At 44.7% G+C, this 19289-nt stretch overlaps 1 protein-coding gene across 1 annotated transcript in view; it reads right to left on the reverse strand.

The window, feature by feature from the left end:
- Window positions 1–19289, reverse strand: part of LOC124775137 (reversion-inducing cysteine-rich protein with Kazal motifs-like) — a 370434-nt gene that overhangs the window by 79817 nt on the left and 271328 nt on the right. Inside the window, exon 8 of the mRNA XM_047249977.1 lies at window positions 10878–11160. Coding sequence (XP_047105933.1) covers window positions 10878–11160 — 283 coding nt within the window. The remainder of the gene's footprint in view (window positions 1–10877; window positions 11161–19289) is intronic.

The following is a 19289-nucleotide window of genomic DNA, read 5'->3' on the forward strand; positions in this document are numbered from 1 at the left end:
AAGAGACCTCCAACCCCTCGTACTCTGCAGGATTCATGAAGTCAAATCCCTCCAGCAATACTCCAGCACTACTAGACCAGCTGGCCAAGGGATGTGAAAAACCGATTGGTTAAAGCCAATACCGCTATCTTAGTCCTGAATAACCGGTATTTTTCCTAATATGTTTGGTCTCAGTTATAACAAGTGTGTTTTTATTTTTTACTAATAACCGGGTAAAAAACCGAAGTATCGATTAGCCATAGCAGTAGTGCAAAAATTTGTGATTTTTAAATGAAAAAAATTTTTAATAAAAGAGTAAATTTTATCCCTAAATATTCTATTGCTTTAAAATATTGCGTTATTATAGAAAGTGATATTTTAATAACAATGCCGACAGAAACGGGCAACAAACACATGACATAAGATTGTAGATAATTGACCTGTAGATTGTAGATAATGAACCTGTACCATGTGGCATGGTCTTCTGGATGGTAAGTGTGTAAATGAAGTGTGCGAGCCATGCCACATCCGGTTTACTGATAGTTTCATTCTGTCGTCGTCCGACATTAGCTGTATTTCAGGATGGCATTGTCTCTAGTCTGGAAGTATTCCACTAACTACGGCAGAAAGAAGACAAGATAGAGAAGGGGAGGAGCCACAACAAACTTGCAACGCGATATAAGGATAAAACTTATAATCTTACAATTCATTCATAGTTTACAATAAAAACTGAGAGTAGTTGATTTGTTTCGTGGTTCTACATGATATGCCTCTATCTGTCTGTAGCCCTTGAAAATAGAGAAGTTAACGCAAGATGTAGACTCCATCAACCTCAGTTTTCACCCTTTAGCGTTCACCATCCCCAATTACAAATAGTCCTATTATCCTCGATTACAAGATGCTGTTTGTGCGGTGTCTCAAAAATATAGAATCAATGTGAGAATACTGTTGATTTTTTGTAATATTCAACCAGTGACCACTTTTCGTGAAAAGCAGCGAGCGGTGGTCGGAATGAGTTTTCTTTTATTTGCGTACTTAATTTAGTATTTTCACTGACGGAGTAAAACTTTTTCACTCTTTGTTCGATTTTTACGTGCACTGCAGGAGTAAAAAAATTGTAAATCGGTTATTTCACAAACATGTTATTTTGAGCAGTTATAACACTCAGGTTAAACTGGCGTTAAGGTCGACCGATATAACCGAGAACCGATTGTTTCAGCGATAATCGCCATCCCTAAGCCGGCCGTGCTAGGCTAGCGGTAAACACGGCTGCCCCCAGTTCGAGGTCCACGAAAAAGGTAGGCCGCCGCGCGTACGTCATAGCGCAAGGCAGTGCAGGTCTTAGGAGCGGTAGCAGCCGTTTTCGAGTAACTATTTCAGACGAGTTTAATAATTCTTAACTATGCGTTTAAATGCATGCAATCTCTTGATAGCACACGACAGAGTTAAGACCTTTAGTGGGCTCCTTTTGATTAACATATCGATTTCCCATGGGCCCTGCACGGGACCGAGCGTTCGTGAAGTATGGTGCACAAACCAACTGGTGTAATGTCTCAAGTTCGTTGTGGTGTCCGTATTTCACGTGGGTTTTGTCGCAGTTATTCTGTCGTACTATTGAACTGTTTTAGTATGCTATAATTGGGATGTAAGTCGAACAGACGAGACATCTAAAACCACTAGTAGCGCTAGCAGCAACAGCGCATCTGTTTCGTCGTTTTCCGACACAAAGCAGTCACAGACCATCGAACTGGGTAAGACGCAATAAGGTCAGAAGACATCTATGGCGTTCGACGTAACATATGAGACATATCTTAAAAGTAGCTTCGAAGCAGACTGTAAAACGCACTACAAGACAAGCAACTCATTTTCCCAGTTCAATCAAGATTACTAAACAACGGGAATCTTCTGACGAACCGGCCTCGCCCAACAATGAGAAAATTCGCAACGCACGTTTCATGCCTGCTGACGTGACAGTGAAGCTACAGGAAACAATAAAAACCACGATCGAACACACTGGAGCACAAGAAGCAACTGTTCCAAAGAAAAGTAGCAGACGACTCCGATGAGAAAATGCGTAAGGATGAGGCTGATGTTCAGCACTTCATCATGGATGACTGGTGGAAAGACTAAGATCAGGTTATGTTGGATGATACAGCACTCACTCATGATGATACCAAAATCCATGGCGAACCTTCAGACCTTCAAATAACCACCTTCAGCATAAACCAGGCATTAACTGAAGTGGGTAAACCTGCAGACCTTCAAATAAAAACCTTCAACATAGCCGGCCGGTGTGGCCGTGCGGTTCTAGGCGCTTCCGTCTGGAACCACGTGACCGCCACGGTCGCAGGTTCGAATCCTGCCTCGGGCATGGGTGTGTGTGATGTCCTTAGGTTAGTTAGGTTTAAGAAGTTCTAGGGGACTGATCAGCACAGATGTTAAGTCCCATAGTGCTCAGAGCCATTTGAACCATTTGAACCCTCAACATAAACCAGGTGCCAGCTAAAGTGAAATAAATAAATATATATATATATATATATATATATATATATATATATATATATATATATATATATAGACTAATCTTGTGTTGAAATAATGTGTATGTGGCACATCTTCACTGTACTTTTACCTACGTAGTTATAAACACATCCTTAAACTTTGGAAAGAGGATAAAACTGGAACTGCAGTTTTAATTCATGACGGTATTCCGCATCACAATGTTCGATGTCTTTCAAATGGTAGAGGCATCAGTATCAGTATTAACGACCTTCTGGCTTTAAATCTCTATGCACCGTCCGGACGCCAAAGCCGTCAGAGTCTAGCAGCTTTTTCCCGCACGGATATTCCAGAATTACTTGCGAATTTCACTGATAGCTTAATTACCGGCGGCAATTTCAACTGTGTCATTCGAAATATGAACCAAATCCCAAATCTGAACAAGTGCACGATTTACGTCAAACACCTGGGAAAACAACAGGGCAGTAATGTAAAATATACATTCTTCTGCTATGGTGCGGCTAGCATGTTAGACGGGCTTTACAGGGTGAAACCGACAAATTGCAATGACTCATTCCTGACTGGACTTGGAGGGAAAAAGGTCTTATGAACATGTGTCCGGAAATGCATTGTTTACCCGATATATGGCGGTGACGAATGACGATTCCTGTGACCACATGTGTTGCAGGCTGTGTGATTGACGCAGCGTACTTTAAGCAGCTGAATGGTCCGGTATTCACGTCGGGAACAAGCCGAGATGTGTTTGTGTACCGCCAAGCAGACGGCAACGGTAGACAGGCACTACGGCTATACCAAAACAAGTATCCTCACAGACACCAATCACATCACACAATATTTCAAGCACTTTTTGGGTGTCTGGGTGACTATGCGTCCTCCCAGACAGACGAACGTGCAAGGGGCCAATGACTGCGCGCACACAAGATGACCACGTTGAACAGGATTCTGAGGCACAAACTAGTAGAAGCTCCAGGCAAGTGACTCTCAAACATGGTGTAAGCCAAATGACGATTATATGTATCCTTCATGAAACCGCCTATCGCCTGCAAGTCGATGGAGGTCACACTGACTATCTGTTGTGACATGGGTGCGATGCAGCGCTGTACTGTGTTCCTGAGCGATTTTTTGTCATTCCACGCACACCGTTCATTTCAAGGTACATTTTCCTACGGTCTTTTTCCTTCTTATCCAGTCAGAAATCCGTCCCTGAAGTTCGTCGGTTTTATTAATGTTTACCCTATATGTTTCACCGGAGCTTAATAACGATATCAAAAGGTGTGGGGAATTGCACCTAATCATGTCTCCGATCTCTGTGTGGGTAACATTAGACCGTGAGACTATTTACTGTGGCAGAGCTGGAAGCTCAACGTAAATCTTCTCAACGATCAAGAAACTTGTGAAGCCAAAGAATGGAAACTGTATGAAATCCTTCAGCGTAGAGGTGGCCACATCAGCACTCCGGAATAGTGTCTGTTACACAAAACGACAATTGCTATTTACTATTATGAACTACTCAAGAGCAAAATATTTCTGGCAAAAACAGAGCGTGAAATTTTATCTCCAGTGTCTTTGAGAAACGAATCAAGGAGGAAACATCGTTAATGCTGATACCAACAGCAAAAATAAAAAGAAAAAATACAATGCCAAAATTACGAATCTCAAAGGACAACAACTGGAAGGCTTTATCTGGAGACCAAAGCCGAAAGACACGGTCGAATGTGAAACTGTGTCCCACAACCAGACTTTACAATCAGTCCTATGGCGCAACGACAAGATGATCGACAATGTCTATGACGAATACGGACAACTATTACATGCACAACTCGAAATAATGGCTTACGCGCTAGCCTACTTCCGTGCTCGTTACGAACAAGCAACTACCAAAGCACAAGTACGCGACGATGTACTGCGGAAGGCAGAGCATAACCTCACAGCGGAGACAGAATCTTTCTTAAAGAACCTATTACGGACGAGACAAATCAGGAGCTTTAAAGGCACAGAGTGAAAACCAACATTCAATTGAATCACGCCTAGTAAAGTAATGTGGTGCCCATAACAACGTTTGGGTTGAGGGTAACGCTACTTTTCATTATTTTATTGTTGTTGTTGTTGATGTTGTAATTCAGACAGCTTGCTATTGTGACGGATGAATAGAGTTATCTGGAGGCACCACGGACAAACATCTATAAACGGTGATCCATGTGCTGTACAATACCACGAATATTGCTCGTCATCTGTTTATCAATCCTGTAAACATTGCATTGAATGTTACCGTATTTTATCCATGTGTCTACTATATTTTCCGTGGGGGACCATTCCAGCATTTGCCTAAATGAACCTTCTGAGCCACAGTCCGATTGTCCAGTGTACCAGACCAATGCTCGCTGACCGCCGTGCGGTTTCGACCTGGGTCTGACTCACCTTCCTGTCTCACAAGGCGACGCGCACTGTGCATTAAAGTATGCCGGTGTAGTCAATCTAGTACCTACCGCCCGCTAGCGGGCGTTCCACCTTCCGTGCTTGGCGGTAGGTGGTTGTGGGTTAAAGATACTTTCAATTGGTTTTTCATAAAATACGACATAAAGTAACTGATAAGTAACTATTATTACATGCTTTACGTTAACTCTGGTATATAAATTTTATTACGTAAATTTACTTCTCTCTTTATAAATCACCATTGCTGTGGAACAGGAGGGCAGCTGGAAAATTTTACTACCAACAGAGAGAAAAAAGTGGCGATAGGTAAAAATGTTTGACTACCCTTGTGCTATACGAAAGAGATCGCCACATCCTCTCTTCCCACTGTCGGTCAAATATTGGAGGTGAAAATTTCCTCCACCATCAGTTTTCGAATCGGATATCTCCGAGTTCGGTGCCACTATCCATGCGTGTGTTAGAGAACTGAGCTGTGGAGGCGAGCTAACTTTTTTATTTAATTAGCTTTCTTTATGATTCATCACTTACCAAACGAAATAGACTGTTTTCTTTACATCTAATTTTGAAACAAATTGTACAAGAAACATGAATTATTATAGCTACTTCTTAAAGTACTTAGTATACACTAATGACTGTGGTACCTCCCGCTGGATGACTATTCCGACGGTTGTGTTGCTTTTCGCCTGTTTATTCAAAGAACTAGCTATAAGCTAACTATTAATAATTTAATCATTAAGACTACTCCCTCGTCTATTATTACAGAAAAAAGAAATCTAATAGTAGTAATAAAAGGAAACTAAGTGTAATAGGAAATGGACAGAAAAGAGGAAGACAGAAAAATATTTGTACAGGAAGGAGGAGGTGACAAATACTACGACAGTTACTGCACTATCTTAAGTAATCCTGGTAGCTACAGTACTATACTTCGAGTTTCCTTTTCTCACTGGCTTTAGGTGCCTCGTGGATGCTAAAGCAATTGACGGTATACTGGTTCCCATTTCACCACCAGGATGGCAGGTTAAGTACTGAAGATCGAGTCGCTTTTTCAGGCTCGAGTTCAGAACCAAAGACATCTCGATTTTGGGAACAACGATAAGCTAATGGTTTATTATAATTGTTCCCTTAGTTCCCATCGTGATTTCGAAACATAATCTCCTTGCGTTAGTTGATCTGAATGCTCTCTTTTTGTTCTTAATGAGAAGAGTGAAGCCATTTTGTGTAAGAAGGCAAATTTCACCTAATTACGCACGACGCTGAAGACAAAAATTCCCTGAAGCTGTTGTCTACCTCCCACCAACATGGACTCATAATCTGAACATTCTCGTAAGAAACTGTAAGGTATACCAACGGCTCCGCGATAATAGTTGCAATACTCTGTTCTTTAGATTCAGTGTAGGAAATCTGCGTATGGGCCATGTCCTGTCACATGTGCACACGATCCGCGGTTAGCTGCAAGTATTCCATTTGGAGTCTCTAACTTATATATGGGAATACGTGAATATACGTGGGAATTCGAGATGTCATTCGAGTTTTTAAGCTGCTTACTAATGAGCTTCGTGTTTCGTAGACTACTAGTATTTTGACACCTATTAGTAATTATTCCAAGAATAAGTATCTTAATGCCACCAGAGAATTGTGCCTTTAAATTCCTTAGTACGATGATCTTTATTGTTATTATGATTTTTTATATATTATGGGTGGCTCAGCTATCCAGCTCCATACACCACCTACTTCTGGGTCAAGAAAAAAAGCCCCTCATTAGGGGACGGACCCGCCAATTGGAAGAGCACTCTGTCACTTCCCGAAACTTGCACTTGTGATCGGTGTCCACGGGGACTAACTTCTCAGTGGCACAACCTCAACCAATGACTTTGAGTGGCCATCCGTATAGTGAGCTCACATCGAAATTCCACCTGTTCAGGACTACAGAATGAGATTGGCCAGACGTATCCCCCGTTGAACCCAGGCTCTCTTATGGCCAGCGTGTTTAGGCACATTTGCATCCGAGTCCACCTGTGTACTTGGCCATGTCCCCTATTTTTACCTGTATATTGCGTAATGGTCAAAAAAAAAAAAAAAAAATAAGTTCTCAAATCGCACGGCTGTATGGCGATTTTTTTTTTTTTTTTTTGTTAAATAACGCGCTTAACTTCGGTGATCTGACTCGGCCCAGTGTTAACACGGCCGCAAGGCCGTTAATGGTATAGCTAACAAAAAAATAAAACAGATGAAAAATTACAATAGGAAATGCTAAACTACACAAAAAATTAGAACTTAAAATTTACAATTGAAACATTCCTGAAAGTCTTGGAATTACCGGGACCGATTCCTTGGAAGTGACGATACATGAAACAGGCAAAAATCATCGATATACTCGATTGCCTTGAAGGATAAACCATCTACACGGTGCAACTCAATTGGTGGGTAGCTTGCCAAACCCCGTAGCTATCTCTCATTGTGACGCATATGTTAGAACTTTGGCTCAAAGGTACCTAGAGTCTGTAATGGTGCAAAAGCATGCCGTACTGCGACATCACCCTCGGGCTTGGTGACGCCTGAAACAGCAAGGTATCGCCGCTTCCGAAAAAAAGAAGCCAGAGCCAGAAGTTAATGGGAGGTATAAGGTGGGTTAAAGATGTCACATTGGCAACAAATTTCATCAAAGTTCTGTCCAGATCCAATCGTGAATGTGTCACAGTATGGGATGGACATCACGTCCCCTCTTACCCACATTTCGTACCTTCTTTTGACGCCTCTGTAAACGAGATCAGTATCGCAACGCCCAGCGTGGATGTGACGCGGTTTTCTCTTGGGCGACCGAGGAAAACGTTTCAGACACGCCGCCGTTCAAAATCGATGTGGAACGCCCTCAGGAGGTGTCATAAAGAGCATCTATCAAACCATATTGATTCCCACTCATTTAACAGTCAAAAACGGCGAGTTTGGTGAGCAACAGGACGACACCGCTGCCACACCCAGAGAGATTTAGCACAATGCTAAGCACATCGTGAAGTTACAACCCCACTGTATCTGATCTGACCATTTTGGAGTGTAGTGGGACTGCAATTTTTGCTCTGGTATACGGTGTAGAATCACTAGTAACCGCTAAAAATCAATGACTAAATATGAACGTGATCACAAGCTTACAATGCTTCTTCTGCCCTCTTGTTGACGACAGGTAGAGGAGGAGGGGTTAGGCCGAGGGGGAGCTGCAAAATTTACGTGAACGTAAATGAAATGGCAAAGACTATCTCTAAGAAGCACCAGTTTGGCAACACCCTCGATGGTGCCAATGAACTTTTGTTGAGAACGTTTATCTGTGCCTCTTAAGAAAGACACTCATTCAGCCTTCTGGCGGCTCTAGCGCCTGATAGGCAGGCAACCCCACCTAAGGAGTGTCGAGGGAGTTACCTGCCTAACAGGCGCTAGAGCTTCAGCAGGGCTAAATGGGTGTTCAAATCACTGATAGTTAACTTTCTCGACAAAGATTCATTGGTGGCATCGTGCATGTTGCTAAACTGGTGAGTCGTAGAGGGACCCTTTAGCCGTTTCAAGAACACCACAGGCGGCTGGAAAAGCAGGTACAGCTTTTGTTGCTTCGGGTCAAGTTCAAATATTGTCGAATGGTTTTGAACGCTCCGCAATGGTTCCATTCTGACACAGCAAAACCTGCAGTCGCACTACATTCCAAAGGCGACAAGTCACGTTTAGTGGGGCTGTAGCTCGGCTGTGCAGGCGCATATCACTAACGTCGATTTGCAGTAGGGTTTTGGAACATATACTGTATTCGAACATCATGAAGTACCTGGAAGAAAACGATTTATTGACACAAGTCAGCGCAGATTCAGAAAATATCGTTCTTGTGAAACACAATTACCTCTTTATACTCATGAAGTAATGAGTGCTATCGACAGAGGATGTCAAATTGATTCCATATTTTCAGATTTCCAGAAGGCTTTCGACACCGTTCCTCACAAGCGTCTTCTAACCAAAGCCTTAGGAGTATCGCCTAAGTTATGCGACTGGATTCTTTATTTCCTGTCAGAAAGGTCACAGTTCGTAGTAATAGACAGAAAGTCATCGAGTAAAACAGAAGTAATATCCGGCGTTCCCCAAGGAAGTGTTATAGGCTCTCTGTTGTTCCTGATCTATATTAACGACATAGACAATCTGAGTACCCGTCTTAGATTGTTTGCAGATGATGCTGTCATTTACCGTCTTGTAAAGTCATCCGATGACGAAAATGAACTGCAAAATGATTTAAATAAGATATCTGTGTTGTGCGAAAAGTGCCAATTGACCCTTAATAAAGAAAAGTGTGAAGATATTCACATGAGAACTAAAGAAATCCGCTAAATTTCGTTTACGCGGTAAGTCACACAAATCTGAAGGCTCTAAATTCAACTAAATACTTAAGGATTACAATTACAAATAACCTGTATTGGAACGATCACATATATAATATTGTGGGTGAGAGCAAACCAAAGAGTGCGATTCATTGGTAGAACACTTAGAAGGTGTAACAGTTCTACTAAAGAGACTGCTTACACCACACTTGTCCGCCCTATTCTGGACTATTGCTGTGCGGTGTGCGATCCGCATCAGGTGGGACTGACGGTTGACATCGAAGGGGTACAAAGATGGGCGGCTCGTTTTGTATTATCGCGAAATAGGGTAGATAGTGTCACAGACATGATACGTGAATTGGAGTGGCAATCATTAAAACTAAGGCGTTTTTCGTTGCGACGGGATCTTCTCATGAAATTTCAATCACCAGTTTTCTCCTCCGATTGCTAAAACATTCTGTTGGCACCCATCTATACAGGGAGAAATGATCATCACGACAAAATAAGAGAAATTTAAGTGCGCTTTTTTCCAACGTGCCGTTCGAGAGTGGAACGGTACAGAGACAGCTTGAGGGTGGTTCAGTGAACCCTCTGCCCGGCACTTTATTGCGAATAGCAGAGTAATCACGTAGATGTAGAGACGTAGATGCAGTGTAGTGCTAAGCCCCTAGAGTGGTGGCAGCAGTGTCGATCGTTTTTAAGAACGTCGTCCTGCTGCTCTTTGAACCTCGGACTGTAGTTTCGACCGCAAAATTTGTGGGAATCAATGCTAAAGCGGAATGGGAGGTACCGTTAACGCCCTTTACGTAACCTCCTGAGTGCCTTTGGTATCGATTCTAGGTGGCAGTGTTTCTGAAATCTGTCCTTCTGCCGCCCATAAGAAAACCGCGTGATTTGAAGCTAGGCGTCGCAGAGTCCTAAGAAGGAGGGATGAAACTTGGGTAAGAGGTGTGTGACGACTTTGCATAGTGTGATACGCCCTTGACGGCGTTGGGCAGAACTGAGGTGAAATTTGGTGCCAATGCGACATCATTAATCAACCTTACACATCACATGAATCTCTGGAGCTGTGTCCTCCTTGTGGCATGTGTCGACACCTTCCTATCTGAAGCGTCGTCGAGACAGAGGACGACGTCTCAGAGTGGGACGCTTTTGTGCCGTTGCAGAGGAAGGTCGTAGGCATCTTTGAGTCGAATTTTACGTTGGCAGACAAATAAGAGGTTTCCAAAAAGTGATCTTTTAATTTTGTTACCCAGTTTATGTTTACGAGTGTAATTAAGTTTGTGCCGAACTGTCTCGTTTTTAAAATAGGATCTGCTTTAGAACGGTAGGCGATCGATCTCTAAATATAACAGGCGACTCCTTCCAAGTAAATCCTATCTACGTTATTCGCCTCCCAAGTTTATTAAAACGACTGCGTAGTAACAACCCCAAGCGTTCTAATTAAGTTGACTCAGACTCAATTGGTCTGCTCCTGCATGACTTACAGGCTAGGTCAGACAATGGCAGGCACAGGGACGGTAGGGAATACGGTTGTCGTGTCTGAGGAAACACACAGTGTGAAGTGGGGCGAGTGGACGCTGGCGCGGCGCTGCTGACCTGCAGATGGTGAGGGAGCGCGTGTTGGCGTGGCAGGGCGCGAGGTGCAGCGCGCAGGCGACGGCGCGCCACAGGTGCGGCCGGCAGGCGCGCACGTCCAGCAGCGGCAGCGGCAGAGGCAGGGGCAGCGGCAGCGGCGCCGCGCCGCGCCGGGACCACAGCGAGACCGCGGCGCGGGCCGCCGCGTCGGCGCGCGCGTCGCAGCTGCGGAACAGCTGCAGCGGCCGAGACACCGGCGCGCAGAACGACAGCCCGCCGCAGCCCAGCTCGCACGGCTCCTCCACTGCGGGCAGCGGGCAGAGGGCGCGCTCTCACAGGCGGGCTCAACTCTGTGTGTGGCCTCACATCGTCGTTGTGACGGCGTCTTAGTAACACAGACTACACTCGTCAGCTACTGAATTATCCACCAGCAATGAGCACGAGAATGCCGGCCGGAGTGGCCGAGCGGTTAAAGGCGCTACAGTCTGGAACCGCACGACCGCTACGGTCGCAGGTTCGAATCCTGCCTCGGGCATGGATGTGTGTGATGTCCTTAGGTTCGTTAGGTTTAAGTAGTTCTAAGTTCTAGGGGACTTATGACCACAGCAGTTGAGTCCCATAGTGCTCAGAGCCATTTGAACCATTTTTGAGCACGAAAACAGTAATACATTACCGGCCATTAGAGCTGCTACACCAACAAGAAATGCAGATGACAAACTATATATATTATATTATACTATATTATATTATATTATACAAATATCTTATACAAATATATTATACTAGAACTGACATGTGATTACATTTTCACGCGATTTGGGTGCATAGATCCTGAGAAATCAGTAACCCAGAAGAACCACCTCCGGCTGTAATAACGGCCTTGATACGCCGGGGTATTGAATCAAACATAGCTTAGATGGCGTGCCCATGCAGCTTCAACACGATACCACAATTCATCATGAGTAGTGACTGGCGTATTGTGACGAGACAGTTGCTCGGCCACCCTTCACCAGACGTTTTCAATTGGTGAGAGATCTGGAGAATGTGCTGGCCGGGGCAGCAGTCGAACATTTTCTGTATCCAGAAAGGCCCGTACAGGACCTGCAATAAGCGGTCGTGCATTATCCTGCTGAAATGTAGGGTTTCGTAGGGATCGAATGAAGGGTAGAGTCACGGGTCGTAACACATCTGAAATGTAACGTCCACTGTTCAAAGTGCCGTCAAGGTGAACAAGACGTGACCGATATGAGTAACCAATGGCAGCACATACCATCACGCCGGGTGATACGCCACTATCGCGATGACGAATACACGCTTCCAATGTGCGTCCACCGCGATGTCGCCAAACACGGATGCGACCATAATGATGCTGTTAGCAGAACCGGAGATTTATCCGAAAAAGTGACGTTCTGCCATTCGTGCACCCATGTTCGTCGTTGAGTACACCATCGCAGGCGCTCATGTCTGTGATGCAGCGTCAAGGGTAACAGCAGCCATGGTCTCCGAGCCGATATTCCATGCTGTTACAAACGTCGTCGAACAGTTCCAGCAGATGGTTCTCTTCTTGCAAACGTCCCCATCTGTTGACTCAGGGATCGAGACGTGGCTGCACGATCCATTACAGCCATGCGGATAAGATGCCTATCATCTCGACTGCTAATGATATGAGGCCGTTGGGATCCAGCACGGCGTTCCATATTACCCTCTTGAACCCACCGATTCCATGTTCTGCTAACAGTCATTGGATCTCGACCAACACGAGCAGCAATGTCGCGATACGATAAACCGCAATAGCGATAGGCTACAATCCGACCTTTACCAAAGTCGGAAACGTGATGGTACGCATTTCTCCTCCTTACACGAGGCATCACAACAACGTTTCACCAGGCAACGCAGGTCAACTCCTGTTTGTGTATGAGAAACCGGTTGGAAACTTTCCTCATGTGAGCACGTTTTCGGTGTCGCCACCGGCGTCAACCTTGTGTGAATGCTCTGAAAAGCTAATCATTTGCATATCACCGCATCTTCTTCCTGTCGGCTAGATTTCGTGTCTGTAGCACGTCATCTTCGTGGTGGAGCAATTTTAATGGCCAGTAGTGTAATAATAATAATAATTAAAAACAGGGCCTTTATTTTCTTCCAACACCTTAAACTCGAGCCACCCGAAGCCATACATTTCCTCCACCAACTCCAGCACAATAATCATCACACAATCATATATAAAAATCTATCCAGCTGTCTCCCTGCACAATAGTGTTCCTAACCTGCAATAACCTCCAACGTGTAATACCTTCAATGAGCCCCATTCCGCATACTTCCTTAAGTGCTAAGCTCAATTGCAAAACAAAACAAAAATTCTACTCTTACTGTCCTCATCTACATCTACATCTACATTTACATGGATACTCTGCAAATCACATTTAACAGCCTGGCAGAGGGTTCATCTTTTCCTCAATTCTCTATTCCTCCAATCTCGTATAGCACGCGGAAAGAATGAACACCTACATCTTTCCGTACGAGCTCTGATTTCCCTTATTTTATCGTGGTGGTCGTCCCTGACTATATAGCTCGGTGTCAAAAAAATATTTTCACTTTCGGAGGAGAAAGTTGGTGATTGGAATTTCGTGAGAAGATTCTGTCGCAACGAAAAACGCCTTTCATTTAACGATTTCGAGCCCAAATCCTGTATCATTTCTATGACACTCGCTCCCATATTTCGCGACAATACAAAACGTGCTGCCTTTCTTTCAACTTTTTCGATGTATTCCGTCAGTCCTAACTGGTAACGATCCCACACAGCACAGCAGTATTCTAAATAAGGACTGAAAAGCGTAGTGTAGGCAGTCTCCTTAGTAGGTCTGTAACATTTTCTAAGTGTCCTGCCAATAAAACACAGTCTTTGGTTAGCCTTCCCCACAACATTTTCTATGTTTTCCTTCCAATTTAACTTGTTCGTAATTGTAATACCCAGGCATTTACTTGAATTTACGGCTTTGAGATTAGACTGATTTATCGTGTAACCGAAGTTTGAGTTCCTTTTAGCACTCATGTGGATGACTTCACACTTTTCGTTATTTAGGGTCAATTGCCACTTTCCGCACCATCCAGGTATCTTTTCTAAATCGTTTTGAAGTTTGTTTTCGTCTTCTGATGACTTCATGAGCCGATAAACGACAGCGTCATCTGCAAACAACCGAAGACTGCTGCTCAGATTGTCTCCCAAATCGTTTATATAGATAAGGAACAGCAAGGGGCCTGTAACACTACCTTGGGGAACGCCTGAAATCACTTCTGTTTCACTCGATGACTTTCCGTCAGTTACTACGAACTGTGACCTCTGTGACAGGAAATCACAAATCCAGTCACACAACTGAGACGATATTCCATAAGCGCGCAATTTCAACACTAGCCGCTTGTGTGGTACAGGGTCAAAAGCCTTCCGGAAATCCAGAAATACCGAATCGGTCTGAAATCCCTTGTCAATAGCACTCAACACTTCATGTGAATAAAGAGCTAGTTGTGTTTCACAGGAACGATGTTTTCTAAACCCATGTTGACTGTGTGCCTATAGACAGTTTTCTTCGAGGTAATTCGTAATGTTCGAACACAATATTTGTTCTAAACTCCTGCTACATTTCGACGTTAACCGTATCGGCCTGTAATTTAGTGGATTACTCACACTACCTTTCTCGAATATTGGTCTGACCTGTGCAACTTTCCAGTCTTTAGGTACGGATCTTTCGTCGAGCGAACGGTTGCATATGATTGTTAAGTATGGAGCTAATGCATCAGCATACTCCGAAAGGAATCTAATTGGACCACAACACTTGCTTTTATTAAATGATTTAACTTGCTTCACTACTCCGAGGATATTTACTTCTACGTCACTCATGCTATCAACTGTTCTTGATTCTAATTCTGGAATATTTACTTCGTCTTCTTTTGCGAAGGCACATCGTTGTTGTGACGGCTTCTTAGTAACACAGACTACACTCGTCAGCTACTGAATTATCCACCAGCACTGAGCATGAGAATAATAATAATAATAAACAGGGCCTGTATTTGCTTCCAACACCTTAAACTCGAGCCACCCGAAGCCATACATTTCCTCCACCAACTCCAGCACAATAATCATCACACAATCAAATATAAAAATTTATCCACCTGTCTCCCTGCACAATAGTAGTCCTAACCTGCAATAACCTGCAACGTGTAATACCTGCAATGAGCCACATTCCACATACTTGCTTATACGCTAAGCTCAATGGCAAAAAAAAAAAAAAAAAAAAAAATTCTACTCTTAATGTCCTCATCCATCTAATTTTATTCCAATTCATACCAATCACTCTCTCTGTCCCACTCCTATACTAAATCTCCAAAGCATCCATCCGTGTGGAGACCCCACACTGCACCTACTCTACACAGCTCCGAAGTTCAGATTCCTCTGAGTACTAAGGGACTTAACATCTGAGGTCATCAGCTCCTAGACTTAAAAGTACTGAAACCTAATTAACCTAAGGACATCACACACATCCATGCCTGAGGCAGGATTCGAACCTGCCACCATAGCAGCAGCGCGGTTCCGTACTGAAGCGCCTAGAACCGCTCGACCACAACGGCCGGCACTCTCAAATCTGTATTCCACCTCATTGTAAGCACTATCTACTCTCTCAACCAAGCTCACTTTTCCTCTACCACTTACCATCCTTACTTTCAGTTAGCCACTCCGTTATCTTAGTTTACTATCACCAAATGGCATGACAGAACTGCAGTCCGTCCCTGTTACCATCACCTCCTACCTTTCCTCCCTCACTCCATGTCCTTTCTTAGTGCAATTTGAGTCGCTCTTTCCTCCCAGACCGTGACTTTTGACACAGAATATGGCACCTCTTTTCCATACCCTCAACCAGTGGCTCTTTCAGCCACTGGTTCCTTTACGCTAATGATTTGTTTCATCCAGAGAGATGGGCACTTTGGCAGGTACCCCCTCACGACGCTGGAGAAGAACAAGACGTCTATGTCTGTCTCAGTAAGTCGTTACCACCAATGTTGTGGGGTCTCGGAATTGGGGAAGCTGCTGTTTGCTCCCTTAAGTGACAAACAGGCTTTTACACGTGCCTAGAGACAGAGTTTTCTGTTCGTTAAGTGTAGATTTTACCACAATTGAGCCGTGCTCGGCTCGTGTTCATGCCTTTTATCGTTTGTCACCTTCTCCTTACGATACTACCGCCTCGTTTTCTTATTCGATTTACTGGCCTCACTAAGTTCCTGTCTTACCTGCCCGTGAGTGGCAGCAGCAGCGCTTATCGATAAGAGCAATGTCGTATTATATTTGAAGCGACCGCTAGTATTTCCGGCTCGTGGTGTGTCGGGAGTTCAGTCGGGACGCAGCAGCAGTGAAGTCGGGGACGGACCGCCAGCGAGGTGCGGACAGCCACTGCTCGCCGACCGCTTGCGACACGCATGAAAAACTATGAGACGGAAGAAAACTGGAGCGGGACGACCGTTGGTTGGTCGTTCGGTTGGCCGCTGTAGGGAAGCAGCCTACTCACGCCGTATAAAATTCACATCAGTCTTTCCACTGTGTGCCAGCCTAGTCCGCTGTAACTAGCTCTGACGTCATAAATGTTGCGCAATACTTTAAAAATCAAGTAAATAACGTGAAATGTTTCTAGCATGTCAGGAGTAATACTAAATCAATATGTGTTGTATATCAGTTCAATAACTTTACCCCATTTTCGAAATTTGGACGTTTTTCTGTAAAAATCATTGGCGCAACAGAAAAGAGCTAGAAACTTAAAAATTTATATTTAGATTCCTTTTTCATAATAATTTAGTAGAAACAGTATTTTGGATGTCAAAAAAAAAAATTATTTGATGAAATCCATAATTTTCTAGTATTTGTCTTAGAAGTTAAGGAAGCAAGATACACTCCTGGAAATGGAAAAAAGAACACATTGACACCGGTGTGTCAGACCCACCATACTTGCTCCGGACACTGCGAGAGGGCTGTACAAGCAATGATCACACGCACGGCGCAGCGGACACACTAGGAACCGCGGTGTTGGCCGTCGAATGGCGCTAGCTGCGCAGCATTTGTGCACCGCCGCCGTCAGTGTCAGGCAGTTTGCCGTGGCATACGGAGCTCCATCGCAGTCTTTAACACTGGTAGCATGCCGCGACAGCGTGGACGTGAACCGTATGTGCAGTTGACGAACTTTGAGCGAGGGCGTATAGTGGGCATGCGGGAGGCCGGGTGGACGTACCGCCGAATTGCTCAACACGTGGGGCGTGAGGTCTCCACAGTACATCGATGTTGTCGCCAGTGGTCGGCGGAAGGTGCACGTGCCCGTCGACCTGGGACCGGACCGCAGCGACGCACGGATGCACGCCAAGACCGTAGGATCCTACGCAGTGCCGTAGGGGACCGCACCGCCACTTCCCAGCAAATTAGGGACACTGTTGCTCCTGGGGTATCGGCGAGGACCATTCGCAACCGTCTCCATGAAGCTGGGCTACGGTCCCGCACACCGTTAGGCCGTCTTCCGCTCACGCCCCAACATCGTGCAGCCCGCCTCCAGTGGTGTCGCGACAGGCGTGAATGGAGTGACGAATGGAGACGTGTCGTCTTCAGCGATGAGAGTCGCTTCTGCCTTGGTGCCAATGATGGTCGTATGTGTGTTTGGCGCCGTGCAGGTGAGCGCCACAATCAGGACTGCATACGACCGAGGCACACAGGGCCAACACCCGGCATCATGGTGTGGGGAGCGATCTCCTACACTGGCCGTACACCACTGGTGATCGTCGAGGGGACACTGAATAGTGCACGGTACATCCAAACCGTCATCGAACCCATCGTTCTACCATTCCTAGACCGGCAAGGGAACTTGCTGTTCCAACAGGACAATGCACGTCCGCATGTATCCCGTGCCACCCAACGTGCTCTAGAAGGTGTAAGTCAACTACCCTGGCCAGCAAGATCTCCGGATCTGTCCCCCATTGAGCATGTTTGGGACTGGATGAAGCGTCGTCTCACGCGGTCTGCACGTCCAGCACGAACGCTGGTCCAACTGAGGCGCCAGGTGGAAATGGCATGGCAAGCCGTTCCACAGGACTACATCCAGCATCTCTACGATCGTCTCCATGGGAGAATAGCAGCCTGAATTGCTGCGAAAGGTGGATATACACTGTACTAGTGCCGACATTGTGCATGCTCTGTTGCCTGTTTCTATGTGCCTGTGGTTCTGTCAGTGTGATCATGTGATGTATCTGACCCCAGGAATGTGTCAATAAAGTTTCCCCTTCCTGGGACAATGAATTCACGGTGTTCTTATTTCAATTTCCAGGAGTGTAGATTAAGTAGGCGAATAAATAAAGCTAGGATATTTAAATTTAAGTAGATGGGAGATCCGCTATAATCATAAAGATGTGAGAAATTTCAATTGAATAACTATAAAACTATAGCGATAGCGTATCTCCAAAGGGCAAGTTCAGAGGTCGTCTACTGCGTGTAGTGTAATTAAATTAATTCTCTCGCCCAAAATATTTAACTTAGCCACGTCAGACTTTTATTATGATTACTTACCTGTGTGCTGAATGCACATTTAAATTGAGAGCTTCACCGGCCATCAGCAACGGAAGCGATAATTTATTCAATAACTTGAAGTGGTGCAGTACTAGCCCAGCGGCTAGTCGGGAGAGCAATTTTGATCAGGCGTTCCCTTAGCTGTCCGCACCGCGGCTTTATATATAAGAACGCTGCGCGAGGAAGGAAGGCCCCAGTTCTCTCCAGAAGCTGAATAGCACATCACCTGTGCCAGGGGTCACGTCGCGTCGGTATCATTGCTATAAACAGCCTCGGATGCCGTAATAAGTTACTCGGGATACGCGTAACCGTGAAATCATTTTCGAGTGAAGTGTTAATTCTGGGATAACTTTAATGATCTATCTTCAGTTTGCGTATGTCGTATTTTCACGTGCCGCCGCGGGACAGAGATTCTACCATTATTTAGCGTGGCGTTTGATGAACATTATCATCAAATAATGGCGAGCATTCACTTAAACATTTAATTTGAACAGTTATAGTCGTATCAGCGCATTAGACTCTGAACTGCTCTGTTAGTCAGATTGTGTGGATTCTTTTTGGTCTGTGCCTTTCAGAATATAGTGAACATTTTTAGAGAATCGTTTTTGTTTATGAATCCCAGACAATCTCCTAATTCCTCAGAGCTATAAGCTGTAGCTATAAGTGTATTTCTCACTTGAAGTGGGCACTAGGAATTCTAATTACAGGCTTCACGTTTTGCTAATCACTTTCTGGTTGCCAATATTGTAGTTAGAGAGCCAGTGTTGAGAACGGCAAACAACAGCATAAATAATAGGAACATTTATATAACAATTAATTCCACCCGCCGCCACACACATGGTTAATCG

Source organism: Schistocerca piceifrons, chromosome 2, assembly GCF_021461385.2.
Source record: "Schistocerca piceifrons isolate TAMUIC-IGC-003096 chromosome 2, iqSchPice1.1, whole genome shotgun sequence".
NCBI classification, from domain to species: domain Eukaryota; kingdom Metazoa; phylum Arthropoda; class Insecta; order Orthoptera; family Acrididae; genus Schistocerca; species Schistocerca piceifrons.